At 37.7% G+C, this 24,613-nt stretch overlaps 1 protein-coding gene across 1 annotated transcript in view; it reads right to left on the bottom strand.

The window, feature by feature from the left end:
* FANCM (FA complementation group M) overlaps positions 1 to 24,202 on the bottom strand; it is a 57,723-nt gene extending 33,521 nt beyond the window's left edge. Inside the window, 9 exon segments of the mRNA XM_036843086.1 lie at positions 5,150 to 5,334; positions 7,850 to 7,936; positions 8,452 to 8,577; positions 9,222 to 9,354; positions 11,039 to 11,170; positions 15,682 to 15,840; positions 19,289 to 19,366; positions 22,768 to 22,940; positions 23,519 to 24,202. Of these exon segments, the coding sequence (XP_036698981.1) occupies positions 5,150 to 5,334; positions 7,850 to 7,936; positions 8,452 to 8,577; positions 9,222 to 9,354; positions 11,039 to 11,170; positions 15,682 to 15,840; positions 19,289 to 19,366; positions 22,768 to 22,940; positions 23,519 to 24,053 (1,608 nt within the window). The 5' untranslated portion in view covers positions 24,054 to 24,202.
* Positions 24,203 to 24,613: the final 411 nt, after the last annotated feature.

Genomic DNA, 24,613 nt, shown 5'->3' with positions numbered 1-24,613 from the left:
TTCTCTGAACTCCCCTTATCTGTCTAAAAGCAGATCCTCCAGAAGGAACTCAATTGTCATAAATCCCCTCCCCAGGAGTTTCATCAACCAGGGAAAATTGACTCAACAAGACACTGAAAGTCCACACTACATCCAGACACACTTTATCACAAACTATCATACCTCCCATCTTTTCTTTTAGGGCTCCATTCATCTTCCCTAAAAATCATTTACTCTCCCCTGTGCACCCCCCCTTCTCTTTCCCCATAAGATGATATTTAAATCTGTATTCTAAGCCACTTCAGGGAGTTACTCATTTTTCCCTCAGTATCTCCTATGCATACATGAGGTATACATGTTAATAAGCTTCTGTTTGTTTTTCTCTTGTTAATCTTTTATTACAGAGGTCTCAGCTAAGAACTCGGTAAGGGTAGAGGAAAAATTTTTTTTCTCCCCTTCACCAGGATTTCTCTCTGATCAAGTTAATGAAACTACATTAGCATAACAATGAGTTAATGAAAAAGTCAACAAATATTTTGAAAAGTTTCCTTAAGCCTTATAAACTTAGTTCTCAACTGCTCTGAGCCTGTTTCCTCATTTACATACACACACACACACACACACACACACACACACATATATACACCCACATCAGTGTTGCAGGTTTATGGATGGTGGAATAGTAGTAGTGGTGGTAATTAAATAAGATCATGGTCAATAGATAGATAGAGAATAGAAACAAAAATTAAATGATGGTATTCCAGAGGAATCAGTCATGCTTTTGACTAATATCTTTATAAATGCCTATTAAAATGTAAGAATGCCTGAACAAAATGGCTAGTATGAAGGACAGTTATCAGACCTCATATCTAAAAAGTAAATTTCAGGAGAAAATATTAGGGGAGTATACACAAAAAGGAAATATGAACTCTATCAAAGTATAGACATAGCTATGGACCCATGACAAAAGACCATAAAGTCGTTTCAAGCTCAAACATTCTACTATTCTATAAGTAATAATAATCATCAGCATTTAAACCTAGGTCTCTCTGACTCTAAAAACCTATTGTCTTAATCCTTAAGCTAGTTCTTTTGTTTAAAACAACCACTTTAAAAGTAGGATAATAAATATAAATTTAGCATGTTAAATCCTCTTAGAAACCTTTCCAGTAACACTAGTCAAAGAGTTTTCCTTCAATATGGAAAAACAGAATACAGGGAGAACCAATGGTCATAATTAAAAGTTAAGAATAATTCATTTCCCTTTGGAATCTGTAATGACATTAAGCCAAGGAAAGACTGACCTAACATTACCTGTATGTAACTTAAAACAGATGTCCTTTTTGTCCAGATCAAAAAAAAAAAAAAAGCCCACAGAGCTAGAGTTGTAAAAAAAAATAATTCTTTAATATAAATAATTAATAAATTAATAAAGGATGTCAAAGAACTTTCTTTTTAGAAGCAGGTATAAGCTAAATTGTTATTTATTTGCCTAGGATTGATATTAATTTCCCTAGAGTTCGAAAAATAAATATGAACCAGAAGTTGTTTAATTAATCAAAGACAGGAATAAGTGATTAAGTAACTTCCACCAGGACTTATAATCTACTGATCCTACCTTTTTTTTGCTGTTTACACTACACTCTAGCTTACAACCCACTCCCTTGCTTCTCTCTCCTCCATTTTCCTAACTAAACTGCAACACTGATTATATCCCACTTTCCACCAGGTCTGTATTTACACAGTTGAATGTGGCTGAAGGAAAACACCAACTATGCTGACTGGTTACACTTTAAACTCATAATATCTCACCTTGAGTGAGCCCTTAGTGCTATCTGAAAATCATCTTATATTTCCCTAATCCATTCACTCTCCCCATTCTCCTCCTCACTCCTCTCTCACCAAACTTCCAACATTTCCTCCCCATCCTCACTCTCAGTTGGTGACATGACAAAAACTGAGCAATCAAAAAAGACCTTCCGCAAGGTATCACTGCCACATCTACACACCCACCTCTACCTGTGCCTGCATAGTTTACCTTCCCCTCCTATTGTTTTGGACAAACTATCCATGTTCTTAACTGAGGTCACCCCCCATAGTTTTATACTAGATCCCATCCTTTTCCCTTAACTACTCAAAGATCATTCCAGCAATACTCTTCTCTCTGCTCTATCATCAATTTTTCTTTCTCAACTGGTCATTCCTATCAGCATACAAGCATACTATTATGTATCTCAACATAAAACAAACAAGCAAAAAACTACTTCCATCTCTGTGCTCCTTTTAGTAATAATCCTTGAAAGACTTGTGTACTTGCTATCTCCAGCTCTTCTTAATGGTGGCTTGTCCCACCATTCCACTGAAAATGTTCTTTTCAAGGTCATTTGCCTTCTCCTCTCTTATTCCAAAAGTCAATTCCCAGTTATCATCTTATATGACCCACCAGCAGCATTTATACATTTAATCACTTCCTCCTCCAGGAGATACCACACTCTCCTGGTCTTTCTCCTATTTCACTAGCCACTTATTCTGATTCCCCAGGACTTAGTCTTTGGACATCTTCTCTGTCTTCATTCAATCCAGTCTCATCTACATGATGATGCTTCCCAAATATATATTTCCATGAACCCATGAAGTCAAGACATATATTCAATTGTTTACTTAACATCACTACTTGATGTTTAAAACAGTGTAACTCAAAGTACAATCCATGAAGTATTTATTACTGGTGCCGGTACTGGTTCACAAACTGTTTACTACCAGCTGACAAGACTACAAAAACTAAGAGAAAGAGTTTAGAAACTTGACAGAGTATTCCCCATCTGTTGACTCTAAAAAAAAAAAAAAAATTTAGACATGAACTTTGTTTTTCATTAAGCTTATTTTTCTAGTAATTCATTTTTGTTGTAATGTTCAAAGCTCCGACAAGCTGCCAGGCATCCTCAAACCCGGCGCCTCGGCCGCAGGCAGATGAGCCCACTGCCCCGCCTCAATACCTGCAGGCCGTTCTTCTTAGGTTCCATCTCATGGTGTTTTAATTTATTTTCACTGTCACATGCATAAATCCACGAGGCACCAAGGCTTGGGAGCACCGACAATGGATGTATTGAATGTACATCCAATACATCCATTGATGTATTGAATGGAAATAAACTGGTCCTCCATCAGTTTTGACAGTTTGAAAACCACTAATCTCATAGGCATGCCAAAGTTAATTTGTCCAAAACCAAGCTAATATTCTCTACAAAACTTGCCTTTCCTGCAGTCTTATCCACCTTAGTTAATAGCCACTCTTTTCAGTTGCTCAGGCCAAACACCTTGGAGTCAGCCTTCACACTGCTTTATCTCATATCCCGCTCTAATTTGTCAACAAGTCCTGTCAGCTTGACCTTCAAAATATATCCAGAATCCAATCATTTCTCACAACCTGCTACCACCTTAGTCCAAGCCACCATCATCTTTAGCTTGAATTATTGTAATAAGTCTTCCAATTGGTCTTCCTATTTCCACCCTTAGCCCCTATAGTTTATTCTTAAGACAGCAGCCAGTGTGATTCTTTTAAAATATCAATCAGGACATGACCCCCCTCTGCTCCAAATTCTCCAAGGTCTTCTTCTAACCTTACTCAGAGTAAAAGCCAAAGTCATTAAAATGGAAATATAAGGTCCTAAACAATCTGGCCCCCAACTTCCTCTGTGACTTCATCACTTGTTTCTAGATAAATGAATAATTCAATTTCAACTATTTGCTTGAAAGCTTATTTCAGAATAAAACTGCTGTTATGAAAGCAATTATGTATAGGAGTAATAAAAAGGATTGTTTACCAGGATTACCCTGGCCTACATAAAAATATTATTGATCGGGACTTCCCTGGTGGCGCAGTGGTTAAGCATCTGCCTGCCAATGCAGGGGGCACGGGTTCGAGCCCTGGTCCGGGAAGATCCCACATGCCGCGGAGCAAGTAAGCCCATGCGCCACAACTACTGAGCCTGCGCTCTAGAGCCCGCGAGCCACAACTACTGAGCCTGCGTGCCACAACTACTGAGGCCGGCGCACCTAGAGCCCGTGCTCCGCAACAAGAGAAGCCACCGCGATGAGAAGCCCGCACACCACAACAAAGAGTGGCCCCCACTCGCCGCAACTAGAGAAAGCCCGCGCACAGCAACGAAGACCCAATGCAGCCAAAAATAAATTTAAAATAAATAAATAAATAAATTTATTTTAAAAAAAATATTATTGATAAAAGTGAGTAAAAGACAAAGTCAATAAAATCTATAATAATCACCCACTAGATGCCTGAACCCTTTAGAGTACTTATTAGACTTGAGATAGGGAAAAGTGTTACATTCAGACTCAGGAAAACCTCCTAGACTCTCTCCACCAGATCCAGTTTGCTTAAACAGACTCTTTTGAGTACAGTGGGGACTGGTATAAGAAGTATTTAATAATAGGAGTCTTCATCTATTAATGTTGACAGAATCAAGAAAGGATCTTTCAAAATGAATTAGACATTAAAGACATACCTAACTGTCAGAGGCTACTCAAGTGTAGACCTATAGCTAACCTGAAAAACCCTGTATACAGCTTATAAAAATCTATAGTCCAAAATTTCCCCAAAAACATCATAGCACTCAAAAATTTATGACCAATATTCAGAGCATACAGCTATCTTAAATACCACCATGGTTTCCTCTGACCATATTTTTAAGTTAAGATTTTTAGATAACAGAAAAAAGTGTAAGCTTATTATTTGTTTGGAATAAATAACTAAAGTGACTTAAGATAAATAAATAGTAAACATTTCTTGAAGGCTCTACAGTACGATTTCATTTAATGCTTACAATAGCTCTACAGGGTATGTTTACAGATAAGGAAAACTGAGGCACAGGAAGTAAAGAAACTTATAAGTGGAAGAACCAGGATTCCAACCTACATAATATGAATCCAGAGCCTTTCTGCTTAACCATTATACTTTTAAAACAACATTTCAAAATCCCAAAAAAACCCACTTTTTTTTGGTCTTTCAAAATATGCCTAGTTTTATTTATACATTTACTACAAAACTATCTTTAAGATGTAGCCAACTGACCAGTGAGTTAAAACAAAAAAAGGCATAAGTGCAAAGCTAATCAATTTTACTTTTATATTCATCATCTCCAAAAATAATTACCTCCAGTTGCTCCTTCTGGGTAAAACCCTTCATGCTTTTCCCTGAGGCATGGCCAACAAAAGTCATTACTCTAATAATTGGCTGATGCTGTAAAAGCATTTCTGCAATTTCTTGAACACTATCTCGAAATGAAGAGAAGATCATAACTCTGGTCTCATCACATTTCTTGTCAGATGTCTTTTGAGCTATATAACAAAAATACTTTAATTACAACTTTTATAAAAGCATTTAGATGAGAACTAATTCAAAAGACAAACCTGAAACTATATACTAGTGAGTGACAATTCTTTCAAAAAAATAATTTAAGGCATCTTAAACAACTTTGCTGGTTTTCCTCCTACCTTTTCTAGTCATCTTAATAAATCTGGCTCCTTATCTCTCATTGGCTGTCATAAAATAAAAACCTAAACAAACCAAATAAAAATTACCTTTTGACCAGTCCTTCAATTCATGCATGACGCCTGTTATTCCCCTTTACCTTCTAAATCAGAAGCACAGGACTGCAGAGCTCTCATTGATTTTGTATATCTTCCCTTTCCTTTCTGCTCACTAAAGGCACTGTCTTAATCCAGGCCATTGGTATTCTGTCCCCGAATTATTGATATGTTCAAATTCTCCAAGGAAATTGAAGAATATACCCAACAGTCAATCACAAAGCTGCTCCCCATGTCTCTGTGCTTGGGAGGAGTAGAATGCATAAATAAAAACATGACTTTGAGGCTGGACCACTTAGTCTCTGGGCGATGTGTGACCATGGTAGTCATTTAATCTCTTTAAACTTTAGTTTCTTAATATCTAAAATGCATTGAGGTGATGATTAAATGAAACAGTAAATATAAAGTATGTAGACTTGCATATAGCAATTGGTTAATAATTGCAAGTTGTGTGGAGTTTTTTGTTATTTGCTTTCTTTTGTTTTTTAACCTTGCATGGGACTTTGACAATCCTTCTTTCTTAAACATGATTTATATTATGTTAATCATCATGTGTGTGCCAGAGACTACATTAAGCGTTTTATATATGAACTCATTTAGTCTTCATAACAACCTTATGAATTAAATGACTTAATACATATGAAGTTAATGTCTAATACATAAGGAAAAAGAAGCAGCTGCTGTTGCAAGGAAAATTATTCCAGATAAACCTCCTTTGAATCAGCATAGCATCAAGACTCTACATCTGACCAACTGCAGATCAATAGCTACTTTCAGTGCAAAGTCTATCTCCTTCAACAGCCCGCAGCCTGCCTTTCTATCTTCATTCCATTAAAGTTGCTCTACCAAAGTCATCAATAACTTTATATTGCCAAACTCAGTGGATGCTTTTTAGTTCATCTGACCACATCTCTCAGTAGTATTTAACACAATCCACTCCTTCCTACTGAAATAGTCTCTTCCCTCAGCATCTCTGATAATTCACTTGTCTGGTTTCTTTCTCAGTCTCCTTTGTGGCATTTTCCCCTCTGAACTCTAAATGTTGGTATTCTGCAGGACTAATTCCCGGCCCTTTGTCCCTAAACTGTATTCCTGGTGATATGATCACATCCATTCTCTAAACTTTAAATATTGCCTTTATGCTGATAACTCTAAAATTTATTTATATATATGTAAATAGATAAAAATATCCCAGACCATTCTTCTGAGACCCAGATTCACTTATCCATTGCCTACACATCTCAACTTAGATGTCTCAAAAGCATCCTAATATGTTTGCTCTTTCTTCTCCATGTTGTTAGTTTTCTCTTTGTTCGTATATATCATCTGCAAACACACACACACACACACACACATACTCCTACACTTATGATTTTTTTTCTCATACTCTATGTCCAATCCATCGATAAACACTGTTGGCTCCAACTTCAAAATATATCTAGAATCTATAACCACTTCTCAGAACCACCTTGCTGCTTGGTATTACTATCTTGGTATAAGCTATCATCATCTGTTATCATCTTAGACTATTACAATAGCCTCCTAATTGGCCAACGTCTACAAGAGTGATCTTTTAAAAATATAAGTCAGATCACATCACTCTGCTGCTCCGAATGCCTCTGTAATAGTTTCACAAATCACAAGCATTCACAGAATAAAATCCAAAGTCCTGACATGGCCTACAAACCCTACATGACCTGGCCCCTGGCTATCTCTCCAACCTCTGCCTACACCACTCATCCTCATTACACTACTCCAGCCAAATTGGTTTGTTTACTGATCCTTAATCTTACCAAGCACCCTACTGCCTCAGGGCCTTTGAATCTGCTATTCTCTCTGCCAGGAATGATCCTCCTACAGAAATCCACAAGGCTTGCTCCCTTACTTCCATCAGGTAACAGCTCAAACATCACCCTACAAAGAGGTCTGCTCTAAAACCCTATATAAAATAGCCTTCTTCATGACTCTCTATTTTCTCACCTAGCTTACTTTTCCCTACCATTATATTATACATTGTTTTATTATCTGCTTCCCTTATACTGCCCCAGGCTGACTTTTCTTTTTCACATAATACCCTATTCTTAACATTTCCACCATTCCCCTGGTGCCTATGCTCCCAAAATTTCTCAGAGCTTTTCTATATTCATTATCCAGAATAATTAAAAGCTCATCTTCTCCATAAGAAATGTTAGCACAAACTAATGAGTCAGAGTTTTAGCTTTTTCAATAACTTTGCCTTGCCTTGAGTCTATTAAATACGACCTACCATTCCATGACTTGAAGTGTTCAACTACAACTTCTTCTAATTTCTTTAATTTTGGATGACTATAGCAGAACTTTTTATCTTCATCTCCTGTAAAAAAACAAAACACAAAAAATTTTTCTGTATTTTTCCATATTCGATTACATTAATGTATTTTAATTACCCTTTTCAAAATGGATTCGTTAAAACTTATTTCTTTTTATTTAAGCAGTAAGTAGCACCTGGGTAGCACACAAACCTTACTGTAAAATAAACTTTGAATTTTTATGAAAATTTCATTCTGAGAAAGACTCCAAATGAGAATCAGCAGCAAAGAGAAGGGAAAAATTCACATTTAGTTAAGCTATAAATCAGTTTTTGGTAGTTCTGAGAATTTTCACTACCAGTAACAACTACTACTAACTTCTATTATATATTTAAAGTTTATGAACTGCTTGAATATATATTTATCCTAAGTTGAAGAATAAGATCTTTTAGCATTTAACAGGTCTATTGCTACAGAAATATAAGTAGGTATAAACAGACATGTGGATCAATGGAGCATAATTTTAAAATTAACCTTGATAAAGAGGAAACAATATAAAATTTTAAAAGAAAAACCAGACCTTTTTTGATAGCAGAAATGCCACTTGTTGAAGTACTACGTGTATGTGCAAACATGCACTCTAGATGATTATAGAGTTTCATGAAGTCCTCATTTCGGCTAAGTTCTTTTTTTGCCCGAGTCATTCCTTCAGAAATTAAGAAAATATTTTTCCAATAAATTTAATAGCAAAACTAATCAAATGTATCATTTATTTAAAAGAAATTAAACTTTAGCAATGAATGCAAGTTTTTCAAATTTAAAAATAAAAACCAGCAACTTTTTCCAGTTCCACATTCACATATGTATTAATGAATGGCTTCCTTTCTTCCAGCAATTTATCAAAATCAAAGAAACATGGGCTGGCACCTTGATCTTGAACTTCCCAGCCTCCAGAACTGTGAGAAACATATGTCCATTGTTTAAGCAAAAAAAATAAAGAAGAAGAAGAAGAAAAAGAAAGGAAGGAAGGAAGGAAAGGAAAGGAAGGAAGGAAAAAAGAAAGAAAGAATCTGTTACATAACTATTTCATTGTTTTTTATTTTTTTTATTTATTTATTAAGCTGTGCTGGGTCTTAGTTGCAGCATGCGGGATCTAGTTCCCTGATCAGGGATCAAACCCGGGCCTCCTGCATGGGGGAGGACCACCAAGGAAGTCCACTGGACCACCAAGGAAGTCCCCTTCACTGCTTTTTAAAATAAAGCACCTTAAGTAATCCAAACTGCTCAATACATATCGTTAACCAAAATAATACATGTCAGCACTTTAAAAAATAATTTCATATAATTTACCTTTAGTTCCATCCATAATTCCACAAAGGAAGAAATATAATGATCTCATTCCCATTTGCTGCAATAATTCATAACCATGATATAAACTAATACAAATAGCAAACTCTCCCTCGATTATGCCTTGTTGCAGTCCCTAGAAAAAACAAGCATGTATCAAATTTACCCAGAGAAAGAAATGAAGATCCATGTTCCATGCAGAACTTATTGGTTCTACTGAATGTCCTAAGATGTTGCTATGGAAAGGTGTCAATGTACTTTCCATATACAATCTGCCCCTTTATTTAATTCAACATGAAACTTACATTTTAAAGAGAATAAATGAACGGGGGGATATTTATCATATGCTGTTTTTCTTTGCAGGTAAATTATTAGCAGTATATAGATTTGTTTGGTCTTTCAAAACAATTTAATAAGCACCTACTATTTGCCAAGCACTGAGCTAGACATTTGGGATACAAGGGAAAATATAACAGATATGGGCCTATCCTCATAAATGTTTCTGACATCAGGACAAATATTTAATCAAACTGTTTAACACTAACATTTAACACCAAGTATACATGCCACAGTAACATCTGACAGGGAGCACCAGACACTGTTATAAGCACACTACTTATACAAACTTATTTAATCTTAACACCTAGGAGGTAGGTACTATTGTTATGCCCATTTTACAGATGCGGAAGCTCACGTAGGTGATAAGTAGCAGAGCCAGTATTTGAACCTAGGAAATTTGGCCCAGTGTGCTTGTGCTTTTAACCACTACTCTCAAGGAAAAGTAAAGTACATATTCCTTTTATAGGAGCATACAGTCGGTATATCTATACAATAAGATACCTTTAAAAGACCATTGAGAATATATTTTAATTATTTTCCTTTATTAGAGATGAAGACTATTATTTAATACCTTACATTTTTAGTAGCATTTAATATCAGTTACACTCATTTTAAATGTTTCCAGGATAGTGATAAATGCCTTAAAATGGCACCCTAATTACCTAAAAGGGTAAAACAACATCTCTGGAAAACATAAACTCTCATCAGTGAGATCAAGTTCAACAGGTTTAGATTTATGATTTAAAATTTTAATGAACCTTTAACTCCTAGCAGAAACTTTAAACATTTTATTAAAGTTTAGCATAATATACTGCAATTTCACAGAAAATTCCCTTTGTGGTTTCCCAGATACTATAAAGTCCGTATTTCTAGTATAACATTTAAAGCTACTCCCAGGTGGTCACAACCTAGATCCTATCTGACTCCCTCAATCCTTTATCTCAGTCAAATTGGTTTTCTCACTGTCTCCTTTATACCTTCATTCAATTGCCTCTGTTCTTTTGCACATGCATTCCCTCACAGTTCCAAGAATGACTCAGTGCCTTTTCATGCTTGTGAGCATCTCTTTTGACTCTGGACCTAACTTGATGGATATGTTCCTACCCACCTATTTTTTTCCTATAAAGATTAAAAATACAAAGCTTACTGTGATGCTTAATCCAACCTCGGTATGGAGATTTAAGACTAAATGCTATGGGTCTAAAAGTTAGTTAAAATCTACCCTCTTATGACCCTTTTGACTTTGCAAAACAGAAGTGAACTAAAAGACCAATTCTTAAAAGTTATAAGATAAATTTATCTTAATTCACATCATTAAACTGTATCCCTGCTAGATCTTTTTCATGTTTTTATAAACTATATAAACCATCCCTGAATTCTTGATGAGCTAATATATACCAAAAAACAATCATTATTTACATTTCATCCTGGTTCTGAGTAAAAACGTAGTCTATCAGCAAAATTTATTTTAAAATACCTACCACAATATTTGGAGATGGGTTTTTCCTAAATTGATCTCTTGCCAGAATTATCTGGTATTTTGTTAGATTGGGAATATCCCTTCTCATCAAAACATTCCTCTGAATCAAAGAACTGGCAAGTGCTTCCAAAATCTGCAAATTTCAAAGAAATTTAGTTTAAGTTTATTTTAAAATCCTTTTTCAAATACATTTCCTCACATACTAAAATAGTTTTATATATTAAATGATATATTAAATAAAGTTTGTCTTAAAATGAATTTTTAAGTAAACACAGAAGAGATGATAAAATTTTAAAGTACTTGACAATTATCTCCAGATAATCCATGTGAGAGTCAGCACAAGCAATTATTAGATTCAACGATAATTCAAGAACATATGTGTTGGGCTTCCCTGGTGGCGCAGCAGTTAAGAATCCGCCTGCCAATGCAGGGGACATGGGTTCAAGCCCTGGTCCGGGAAGATCCCACATGCCGCGGAGCAACTAAGCCCATGCGCCACAACTTCTGAGCCTGTGCTCTAGAGCCGCGAGCCACAACTACTGAGCCCGTGGGCCTAGAGCCTGTGCTCTGCAACAAGAGAAGCCACCGCAATGAGAAGCCGGTGCACTGCAACGAAGAGTAGCCCTTGCTCGCCGCAACCAGAGAAAAAGCCCGTGCACAGTAACGAAGACCCAATGCAGCCAAAAATAAAATAAATAAATGTATTAAAAAAAAAAAAAACGAACATATGTGTTTATCTGTTTATTTCTTAACTCTCCTCCTCTCCCTCCAAACTAAGCACAATGAAAGGAGGGCCTTGATTTTTTTCTCTGTTGCATCTTCAGTGCCTAGAACAAGTCTAGCACATAGGTAAATATTTGCAGAGGGATGACTAAATCAAAATTCCTTGAGTACATTTAATTTCATTCACTGATTCATTCTCTCAAAAATATTCATTAAGGGACTTCCCTGGTGGTCCAGTGGTTAAGAATCTGCCTTCCAATGCAGGGGACGCGGGTTCGATCCCTGGTTGGGGAACTAGGATCCCACATGCCACAGGGCAACTAAGTCTGCACGCCGCAACTACTGAGCCCACACGCTCTGGAGCCTGCGTGCCACAACTAGAGAGCCCGCACCGCAACTAGAGAAGCCCACGTGCCATAATGAAAGATCCTGCATGCCACAACAAAGATCCCGCGTGCCACAACTAAGACTTGACATAGCCAAATAAACAAATAGATATTTTTAAAAATATATTCATTAAACATATACTATATATCAAGCATTGTTCCTGATGCTGGGGATATTGTGGCTGAGACAAATGAAGTTTCTGCTTTCCTAAAGTTTACATTCAATAGAGGGAAGAAAGGAATAAAGAAGTGAACAAAGAAAGTAGAGAATTTTGATTATGATAATGCATTTAAGAACCTAAAACACAGTAATGCTTTGTAGAGTAGAATCTTTGATGGGAAGAGGGTCACTATTATATAAGTGGACAAAGAGGGTTTCTTTCTTTCTTTCCTTCCTCCCTACCTCCCCCCCTTCCTTTCTTTCTTTCTTTCTTTTTTTTGGGGGGTGGGGGGGAGGAGCAGCAATCGTGCTGCCCGGGCACCCCCTGCCTCATCCCTCATCCAGCCCCAGGATGCAGAGGAGCGGGCCCTTGGATTGTGACCTTGCCAGCGCCCTTCCACCTCTGAGCATCCCGTTTCCCACACTAAGATTCCTGGCTGGGGGTGGACCGCTCCAGGCCAGGGCTGCCTCCGGTACCAAGCAGCAGGAGAGACAGTGGTCCGGGTTGAGCAAGCAACGGAGCCTACTGCTGCATGGGTGACAGCAGGGCGCTCTCAGGGGAGAACTGGCCATCCAGGCTCCCACAGTTCTCCACGTGTTCATGCCACCAAAGACGGTTTCTTTTAAGAGGTAATACTTGACATCTGAATGATAAAGTATGCCTAGCCTGAGAAGTTCTGAAGACAGAGCATTCCAGGCAGAGGAAACAGCAGACAAAAGGTCCTGAGCTTGATGTCATAGTGAAGGTAAAAAGCGACCTCAGATGAAGACCTACTACAGCAATATGTAATTTGCCTAAGTTTCATTTCCTAAAATATAGCTATTTTAGTACATTTCAATCTTTCCTCTCTTCTAGCTTTGCTGATCAGCTTTGCTGACCACATGTGCCTAAAGAAGCACTCTAAAAAAATCAATAAAGTTAAATTATTATATGTGATTATACAAATTACAACTTTCATATTCTTATAAATGGAGTGATTTTAATCATAACCAAATGTATTAGCATTTATGAGATGATTACCAGAAACACTTTGCCATATCTTAAATTATTAACACTTAGAATTTTGTTACAAATAATTTAAAAACAAAAAACCAACCATATTTCTATAAAACTTCTCTTTAAGAAAGACTTATTAAAGATTGAATGATAGATAAACTTTCTGGTTATTCATTCCTGAATAACAAACTACTTCAAAACATCATAGGTTAAAACAACAACCATTTCATTTGCTGGGGATTTTTTTTCTGCAGGGAAGAATTCAAGCAAGTAACAGAGAGGGCCTAGAAGGGATGATGACACAGCAACAATGAACATATCTAGTGCCCATGTCTTGGTTTCTAAATACAACTCTTCCATAGAAGGAATAAGGATTCCTTGGAGAAATGGTTGATTCTATGGCTGGGACAGGACAACTACTCAATGAGCATAAAATATCTTGTAATACCAGAAAGTTAGGAACTAGTCCTCCCCCAACCACCCCCCTGCCCCCAACAAAAAGTGCATGTCTAAAGGACACAGGGGCCATTTTAAAGGAACTCCTGATGGCCAAAGCTGGAACAATCTGAGCAACAAAATTAATAATGATAGTACAGAACTTAACCCACAGGAAAAAATAATTATCCATTAATATAATAATTATCCATATTAATATAAAGAATTGAAAAAGTAAATTGGGGAGAAGAAACAGCTCTTCATTATAGAAGAATTCAAATTAACAAATGTAAAAGAAATGAGGGAAACAACAAACAATGATTAGGCAAATACTACAGGAATAACTGTTGTAGGCAAGAACAATCATTATATGCTAAAGTTAGTGGACAAAATATTTTGAGAATCAGGGTATTTGCATAGTCTCAAAGTATCTCCCCACTGGAACTCTCTATACTATTTTTGCAAATTTCCTAAAAGTCTAAAATTATTGCAAAACAAAATACTAAAAATAAAAAAGAATTCTGTCAGGGCATTGCAGTGACAGCTCGTCTCTGCTCCTGATGTCTAGAGTCTCAGACAGCTGGGAGCTTGCTGAAATAGCTCAACTGAGGCCATGTGTCTGCACCCTCAGTTCTAGCTATCTACTGGCTCCTCCTTTCTCCTCAGTATGGTTAACTTGAGGCTCACCATGGCTAACTTAGGGTTCACCACATTCTATTGGTCAAAGTCAGCCTAGGGTAAGCCTAGATTCTAGGGAAGGGGAAATGTATCCTGCCTCTCAATGGGAAGAGTAGCAAAGAATTTGTAGCCATCTTTAATCCACAGCAATGAGGATATAAAAACAAGGTTTTCTCCTAGCATGACAATAATTATGAAGTTTAGAAAACCAATTGCTACCCCAAATTTCTCCCATTGAAAGTGATAACTGCCTAAGCAGTTGTCTTACAGCTACAGTATTGACATTTGGACCAGATAATTCTTTGTTGTTGGGGGGGCTCTCCTATCCATTGCAGGATGTTAAGCAGCATTCCTGGCCTCTATACACTAGATGCCAGTAACAAGTCCACTCCCCACACCCTCCAGTTAGAACAATCAAAAATGTGTCAATGGGCTTCCCTGGTGGCGCAGTGGTTAAGAATCCGCCCTCCAATGCAGGGGACACGGGTTCGAGCCCTGGTCTGGGAAGATCTCACATGCCGCAGAGCAACTAAGACCATGTGCCACAACTACTTAGCCTGCGCTCTAGAGCCCGTGACCCACAACTGCTGAAGCCCGCACGCCTAGAGCCCGTGCTCCGCAACAAGAGAAGCCACTGCAATGAGAAGCCCGCGCACCGCAATGGAGAGTGGCCCCCACTCGCCGCAACTAGAGAAAGCCCGCGCGCAGCAACAAAGACCCAATGCAGCCAATCAATCAATCAATCAATCATGTGTCAAGACATTGCCAAATGCCACCAAGTGGGCAAGATAGTCCCCAGTTGAGAAACACTGCTGTACAAGGGATCAGGGAGGAATATATTGAAAATATATTTCCTTACAAAGGAAGTTCTGGTTGAATCTGGATACATGTTTTGGGTGTGTTCACTATGTGAAAATTCACTGTGCTGCACACTTACATTTAATGCACTATGCTGTTCATATATGTTTCGGGGGGCTGGTTATACTGCAATTAAAAGGTTTACTTAAGAAAATACAAAACCACATAAGGTTATAATTGGCTTTAGAAATGGTCCATCATTTTGTATTTCCTCTTTAACTTATAGTTTGCCAGTACATATAAAACATGGCACTCATACTGAAAATTTTCATTTCAAAGAATTTTTTACCATATTAATTATATAAATGATTATAACTATATATTCTCACAGTCAGACTCTGTTAACTAAAGTAATTACATTACCAGTTCATTTATTAAAACCCTGAATTATGATAAAAATGGCTTACCTGTATATATGCCTTTTGGATAGCTCCAAGTTCTTCACCAAGGGGAACAACAAGCTTTTCAACTCGTCTTTCATGAGAGTATGGCAAAATATCTGGAGAATCTTCAGAACGAATCTCTATCTGCCCAATTAGTAGATTAGTAATAACCTGTTGCACAGCCTACAGAAAATCAATTAAGTATGATATATATTATATTACTTGTTAAATTTTTTAGTTTGTCACTAACAAAAATAAAATAGCAATAAGTTTTTAAAAAAAACATTAGAAATTTATATCATTAAATATTTTTTAAAACTACAAATTATAGCACATCAGGAGTGGCACAATAGGGGAAAATGCTTTTGAAACATCTTTCTTGCATGCCAAGCATCCAAGAGATAAAATGTCCAACAAGTTCCTCAAATGTATTTTGTGTTTTCCAATGGTAGTGTTATATCCTGTCAATATTTATAAAGACTCAGACAAAAGAGAAGTTTTAGATTAGCAAACCAAATCCCCAAAACATTATATAACAGTCAATTTTAGAGCCAGAACTAAAACCCAGATTTCCTGATTCCCTGGCAAATACTTTTTTCCACTGATTTTTAATGGGGAAAACAGAGAAGTCCTGTTACTACTAAAAGATACAAATGTACCTTGGGAATACTTTACAAACTGACTTGTTAAGAAACTGAGGGCACAGGTCCTACGCTAAATCAATTATTAATAAATGAGTGGAGGGAATTCCCTGGCAGTCCAGTGGTTAAGACTCTACGCTTTCATTGCCAAGGGTGAGGGTTTGATCCCTGGCCAGGAACTAAGATCCCACAAGCTGCGGGTGTGGCCAAAAATATAAATAAATAAATAAATAAATAAATGAGTGGAATATTTTCCATTTAAATCAATATATATGATGTGAATGTATTTCTGGAGCTAAATTTCATTCACCAGAAGCTTATAAAGGAACTTAATTGTAAAAATAGGGAATTTAAGAAAAAACAAAAAACCTGTTGGTATAAACAACTGCTGTACCATTAGACCACAGTACTACTGGGTGTGATGAAAAAAAGAAAGGAAGGGAGAGATAGATAGATGGATGGATGGAGGGAGGGAGGGAGGGAGGAAGAATCCTGAAAGTATCCAGAAATTAAGAACTCCTTTTTTTTAAACTAGTAAAGCCTCATGGGCTTAGTTTCAGACAAAAAATCCTCTAGGGCAAGAATCACATCTTAGTCACTTTTGTATTCCCAACACCTAGTATAGTGCCTAATACAGCAGTACACTATAGTTACTGAATGTCCACATACATTCAAACTCTAGAGTAAATATATGACCATTTTATAAAATTGACTAAGACTTCAGTATTTTTTTTTCTTTTGGCCGCACGGCATGTGGGATCTTAGTTCCCCGACCAGGGATTGAACCCGTGCCCCCTGTGCTCGTAGCACGGAGTCTTAACCACTGGACCGCCAGGGAAGTCCCAGACTTTAGTATTTTTAATCATTCATTCATTCAAGAAATATTTGAGTGGGCTTCCCTGGTGGCGCAGTGGTTGAGAATCTGCCTGCCAATGCAGGGGACACGGGTTTGAGCCCTGCTCTGGGAAGATCCCACATGCCGTGGAGCAACTAGGCCCGTGAGCCACAATTGCTGAGCCTGCGCGTCTGGAGCCTGTGCTCCGCAACAAGAGAGGCCGCGATAGTGAGAGGCCCGCGCGCCGCGATGAAGAGTGGCCCCCACTTGCCGCAACTGGAGAAAGCCCTCGCACAGAAACGAAGACCCAATACAGCCATAAATATAAATAAATAAATAATAAAAAATAAAAAATAAGAAAAAAAGAATGTCTTTAAAAAAAAAAAAAAAGAAATATTTGAGTAATTCCCACATGCCAGGTATTGAATTGGTGATAGAGGTATAACCAAGATAGACATAATCCCTACATTCATGTAGGTACTATTTTAGTGGAGCAAAAAGACAACAAATAAATGAATAAGCAAAAGAATGACAGATTGTGGTAGATATTAAGAAGAAAATAACAAGATAGGAAGAGTTGACTTTTCATAGCTTAAGAGTGAATTTTTCTGAAGAGGTGATATTTAAGCAGAGACTTGATGACTAAAAACAATCAAGCATGTTTAAACAAGGTTGGGCAGAAATGATAGGATAGAAATTTCTAAAACTAATCGAGGCTATGGACAGAAGGAAAAAAGTCTATGGCCTGGCAGAATTGAAAGCTACCTTTGAAATTATCCAGAACCTAACACAGAAGACCATTCAGAGCTACTAAATTAGAATGTCATGGGATAAGGCTCAAAATCTGCATGGGATAGGGCTCAAAACTTTTTACCATCCTCCAATAAAGGAAACCTGAGCTCCCTGGAGAAATGGTGGATTCCACAGTGGGGACAGGAAAAATACTAAATGAGCATAAAATATCTTGTGATGCCAATAAGTTAGGAAGTGTTCAAAACAAACACACAAACAAACAAAAGTACATTCTAAAGGACACAGGAGCCATCTTCAAGGCATTCTCAATGGCCCAATCTGGAACAATCAAAATTATTAATGATAGTATTGGATTGTAGCCCATAAAATATATATATATATATATATATCCATTAGTCCATATTGATGTAAAGACCTGAATTAAAAATAAATGAGGAGAGAAGACAGCTTTTCACAACAGAAGAATTCAAATTTTAAAATGTAAAAGAAATGAGGGAAAGAAGAAATAATGATTAGGCAAACAGCACAGTAATAATTGTTTCAAGCAAGAACCATCACTGGATGCTAAAACAGAATATTTACATAGTCTCATAGTATCTCCCCCACAACAGACTTAATTAAAAAGGGAAAAACAGTAGTTTTACAATGGAGAAACCAGAAAGTCATCATCTGAACCAAGTCAAAATTAACAGCACCAGTAATAAGACAAATCATCATGTATTCTCAGATACAATGCACTAAGAAAGGTACAGCATCACTTCTGGGGTATTCTTGCCCAAAATGCGTACATAACCTCACTCCAATCATAAGAAAACATCAGACAATCCCAAATTGAGGGATATTCTACAAAATAACTGGCACCTACTCTTCAAAAGCATCAAGGTCATGGAAGACAAGAAAAGAATGAGAACTGTCACAGACTGGAAGGTACTGAGGAGACGTGATAACTAAATGCAATGTGGGATCACAGACTGGACCCAGAGCAGAAAAGGACCCTGGTGGGAAAACTGGCAATAGTCAAATAAGATTTGCAGATCAGTTACTAGTATTGTACCAATATTAATTTCCTGGTTTTGATAATTTTACTATGGTTATGTAATATGTTAACAGGGGAAGCTGAGTGAAGGATATACAGAGACTTTAATTTTTGCAAATTTTCTGGAAGTCTAAAGTCATTTCAAAATAAAACAGTAAAAATTTAAACAACAGCTTTAGGTGATTCTTTGGCACACTGAAGTCTGAAGACTCTAATGTAGATAGTCTCCTACAACCATAGAAGAAAAGGTAGGCATCTTATATGAAATGCTGTACTCCTGATGTTAAACTAAATACTAGAATGGAAAACTGATCTGGTCACATACAAAAGTTCTTATTTTCTTAAACATTAATAAATTTTACTTACCTTTATATCACTACCTGGTGTGGCACTAAGAGCCAAGATTCTAAAGTGATTTGTATATTTGACTAGTTCTCTTACAACCTTAAAAAAAAAACAAACAAACAATTCTTTAATTTCATCTGCCCAATACAAAAATAAAAATGATTCTGTTGAACAAGCTATTATATCTGATCCACTAATCATTGTTCCTTATTTAGAGTATTGATGGGCTAGCAGATGGAACTATCATGTTATCTGAAGAGCAAATGATTTAGGTTTATACTCTATCCCAATCAAAAACACTTTAGGGTTTCTTCTATACATAAAGCTACGACATCAAGGCCTATACTGAGGCAAATCAAAATATTCAAAGGGCTAATTCAAGAGCAAATGGTAGAAAAAGATCAAGTTTATTCTCCATTGCTTGGGCCACAGTCTAGGCTTACAGCTATATCCATATGCACACTTGCCAGATTAAGATAAATCATAACACAAAACTAGAAAAAAAAATTAAATACAGGGACTTCCCTGGTGGCGCAGCGGTTAAGAATCCGCCTGCCAACGCAGGGAACACGGGTTCGACCCCTGGTCCGGGAAGATCCCTCGTGCCGTGGAGCAACTAAGCCCGTGCGCCACAACTACTGAGCCTGTGCTCTAGAGCCTGCGAGCCACAACTACTGAGCCCACGTACCCCAACTACTGAAGCCCGCGAGCCTACAGCCCACGCTTCGTAACAAGTGAAGCCACCACAATGAGAAACCCTCACACCGCAAAGAAGAGTAGCCCCCGCTCGCCGCAACTAGAGAAAGCCCATGCGCAGCAATAAAGACCCAACACAGCCAAAAATAAATTAATTAATTAATTTTTAAAAAATTAAATACAAAAGTGAAATTAGATTTGAAATGAAAAAAGTTTGTTTTAGGAAAGATTTTAAAGAAGTTAGATTTCATGTGTAAGGCTCACAATTTTTAAATTAAGTTTATTCATAAAAGAATAAGGCTGGGGCTTCCCTGGTGGCGCAGTGGTTGAGAATCTGCCTGCCAATGCAGGGGACACGGGTTCGAGCCCTGCTCTGGGAAGATCCCACATGCCGCGGAGCAACTAGGCCCGTGAGCCACAACTACTGAGCCTGCGCGTCTTGAGCCTGTGCTCCGCAACAAGAGAGGCCGCGATAGTGAGAGGCCCGCGCACCGCGATGAAGAGTGGCCCCCGCTTGCCGCAACTAGAGAAAGCCCTCACACAGAAACGAAGACCCAACACAGCCAAAAATAAAATAAATAAATAAATAAATTTTTTAAAAAAAGAATAAGGCTAATTTGGGGTAATTTTTAAAATCTAAATTCCCTTTTAAATCCTAAAACGTTTTCTAAGGGGCACCAAAGCATCACTCTAGGCTTTACAATTTGAATTCAACACCCACTTCTGGTATAATCAATACTGGATAATTTGCCAGATTCCCATATGCCCCAATACAAGGAAAAAGGACCCCTAAGTAAACTGAGTCACAGGAACAGCTCTTAGTATCCCATAGTTCCACATTAGATGTAGGAAACTAAAAGCAGATTATTTTTTTTTAATTGAAGTATAGTCGATTTACAATACTGTCTTAGTTTCAGGTGTACAGCATAGTGATTCAGTATTTTTGCATATTATATAACACTATAGATTATTACAAGATAATGGGCATAATTCCCAGTGCTCTACAGTAAATCCTTGTTGCTTATCTATTTTACATATAGTAGTTTGTATCTGTTAATCCCATACCCTAATTTATCCCTCCCCCCTTTCCTCTCCGCTTTGGTAACTACAAGTTTGTGCTCTATGTCTGTGAGTCTGTTTCTGTTTTGTATATACATTCATTTGTATTATCTTTTTAGATTCCACATATAAGTGATATCATATAGTATTTGTATTTCTCTGTTTGACTTATTTCACTGAGTGGCAAATGACAATATTTCACTCTTTTTTATGGCTAATATTCCAGTGTGTGTGTGTGTGTGTGTGCCATATATATATATATATATATATATATATATATATGCCACATCTTTTTAATCCAATCATCTGTTGATGCACATTTGGGTTGCTTCCATGTCTTGCTATTGCAAATGGTACTAAAACTAGATTATCTTAAAACTGCTCTGATTTCAACCCATGTCAAAGATGAATTCAATGAGACTCAAACTGAATATTGATTAATACTCAAAAAATATTATTTATGGAGTTTTTTAAAACATGATACAGAATACATTTAAAGATAGAACATTATAGGGAATTCTCTGGCAGTCCAGTGGTTAGGACTCTGCGCTTTCACTGCCAAGGGCCCAGGTTTAATCCCTGGTCGGGGCACTAAGATCCCACAAGCCACAACCCATGAGGCACGGCCAAAAAAAAAAAAAAAAAAAAAAGCAGATAGAACATTATACTTAATGGAGACTTAAGAACAATCGTCCTAATTAAAAACTGATACAAGACAAAAATGTCCCTGATACATTACTTTTTTTCCAGGAGGGATTCTCAAGCATTTTATAGAGGTGGTGTTGTGTTTGTAACCCAGGAAGCTACATTCTTCAACAAGCCGTGTGCCTGTTGGAAACTATATCTGCAATATTCAGTGTAGTATAAACTCTTAGTGCTATTTAGATATTAAAGAAGTCAGTCATGTCTCATTATACTCAGTGAAAGCATAAGCCTTGTAGTTAAAAAAAAAAAAATCACCTAACGTGTAGAAATTTTTTGAAAATAAAATAAAGTTGCTAAGGGGAGTTCTCTGGTGCCTAGTGGTTAGGATTCTGGGCTTTCACTGCCATGGCCTGGCTTCAATCCCTGGTCGGGGAACTGAGATCCTGCAAGATGTGCAGCACAGCCAAAAAAAAAAAAAAGTTGCTAAATATAAGATAAATGTACAAAATGAATTCCATAGAGTTAGAATAAAATTTTTAAAATGCTCCTTTCAAGCAGATACTTTAACACACTGGGTATTAATTTAACTTGGAAAAATATGAATAAATGGAAAATATATATATATTTCCTGGCTGAGATCAACTCTAGATGACAATTCTGGAGAAGATAATACAGAGATATAATAATACTTAAAAGTCCCCAAGGAAACTGCTTTACAAAATCACAAACTGGCAGTGAAATTCATCTCTTTGCGCTAAATGAAACAAACTTTCCCTCTACTCTTACTCTATACCCTCTCCCTAGTATCACCACCTATTATTGTTTTAACTACCTACCACTATATGGTAGTAGATCACTGCCTCAACGAGACTCTCATCATCTACATCTGACACTAACAGTCTTGTTAAAATTTAAAAAACAAACAACAGCAGAGACACTGATTTGAATGAAGGAGAGTATTTCCTATCACCATCTGTTGAGATAATAGATATAAGGCTTTTCATAGTAATACCATCAGTAACTTCCATCATTAATAATTATTCCCCAAAATGCTCTTCATCAATATATTTACACTATAAAATACTTTTTAACAAAATTACCTGGCAATAAGCATAATTTCCAAGAGCTTTATGAGCTTCATCAATAACTAGACACTTTATTTCAGCAGCAGGACAAGCTCCTCTAGAAAGATCATTTACCATGACTTGAGGTGTAAGAAAATGGACTCTTTTACTGCCCCATATTTCCTTCCTTGAGAAAGCTTGAGTAGATCCTGTAAATAAAAGTGACATTGCACATTCTAAACTCCCGACTGTTATCTGTAAAATATAAATAACCTGGCCTATTTTCAGAATGCATTCCTGCTTTGGTAATGTGCTTTCGAGATGATAATTGGACAAATCATGGGAATGCATTTTAAAGATTTGTTGTGGTCCAGATGTCACTGCTGGCTTTTACCGAAAACCACGACTAGACTGCCATTAGAGAATTCCTACAAAATGACATACTATTTGAAGAGAACAAAATTCTTCAACTGGGAAATCCTTCTGCGGAAGAAAGTCAGGAAACCTCATGTTCACTTACCGATGGGGTATACACACATCATCACTTCAGAATGCTCCGACAAGATACAGGAATTCTCTGAAGATTGAATAAAGCAACCCTATTCATTAGAGCTGGACTTGCTACAAGTAGATGATATTTCAAGGGAGAAGACGTAAAATAAGCATATTGTGATCTAGGGACTATTCCACACGGGTCAGGAATTCCTTTAACGCTATTTCCCAGAACGCATACTTTTCCCTGGGTCCCAGATCTTAATTTCAAATTAGCCCACTGTTTCTAAGATACCTGTCATTTCGGCCATGTGGGACTGCGGGATACCCATCACCCGGTAGCAAGCCTCGATCTGCTGTGTCACCAAAGGTTTCGTGGGGGCCATGAAGACAACCTTGCCGGAGGGGAACCAGCGGTAGAAATTGTACATGACCACGGCGGCAATAAAGGTCTTTCCCAAGCCGGTAGGCAGACACACCAGCGTGTTGCAGAACAGAGCGGCCCTGGCGATGTGCAACTGGTAGTCCCGCACCGGGCAATTAGTAGGGTAAATCCACAGGGCGCCCGCTGAGGTGCAGAACCCGCCATTCTCTAGACTCAGCTGCCGCTCTGCTTCGTACACCGCGACCAGCAACACATCATCGTCCGACTCGGGCTGAGCCTCTGCCGCCTCCGCCGCCTCTGCTGCCTGTGCCGCTGCAGGAAAACCCTCCCCGGAGATGCCAGGGCTCTGAGGCCGCTCAGTTCCAGAGCTGCAACTCGGAGCCCCAGTGGATCGGGAGACTCTTGAGCCCCACGTCTGAAAAAGCGTTCTTTGCCGCCCGCTCATTAGGCCAACGACCACCGAAGGCCTCGCTCAGACGCCAGCAGCTGCTGCAGCCCAACAGCCTCCGTTCCAACCCCCATCGGTTATCTTCGCATAAAAAACACTAGAACTAGAAGGCGGGACTGAGGCCTGTTTATCCAGTTGAAAGTGCCGCCACTGAGTTTGCGTGGGGAAAATGATTGGCGGGCTTTCCGGAAACCCCGCGGCCCTCTCGGAGACGCATGCGCGTTGTTATGGCGCCACCCCAAATTTGGTCCCCGTGTCAATTTTTTATCGACTCTAAAGTTGGGTTCCGTTTCTAATGACGAGGTGTCCGGGCATCATTGCGAAATTGATGCCTCTTAAAATGATACAATAAATAAACTTGAGGTCCAGAAACAATGGATACCTTTTTTTTTTTAAACTTAACGTTATTGAGACTCTAACTTGCCTTATTCCTTGTGGTTGGCCATGTTTTTAAATCGGAAGATGAGGTGAAAACAAACGTGTTTAGATAAAATTAAATAACGTGTCTTATTTCTCTATCCAGGCTGAGAAAACAAAACGCCAGGTCTCTTTCAGGA

The sequence above is a fragment of the Balaenoptera musculus genome, chromosome 2 (genome assembly GCF_009873245.2).
Source record: "Balaenoptera musculus isolate JJ_BM4_2016_0621 chromosome 2, mBalMus1.pri.v3, whole genome shotgun sequence".
In the NCBI taxonomy this organism is placed as follows: domain Eukaryota; kingdom Metazoa; phylum Chordata; class Mammalia; order Artiodactyla; family Balaenopteridae; genus Balaenoptera; species Balaenoptera musculus.
Note: the sequence above shows the minus strand (reverse complement) of the source record. Positions and strands in the feature narration are given on the sequence as shown.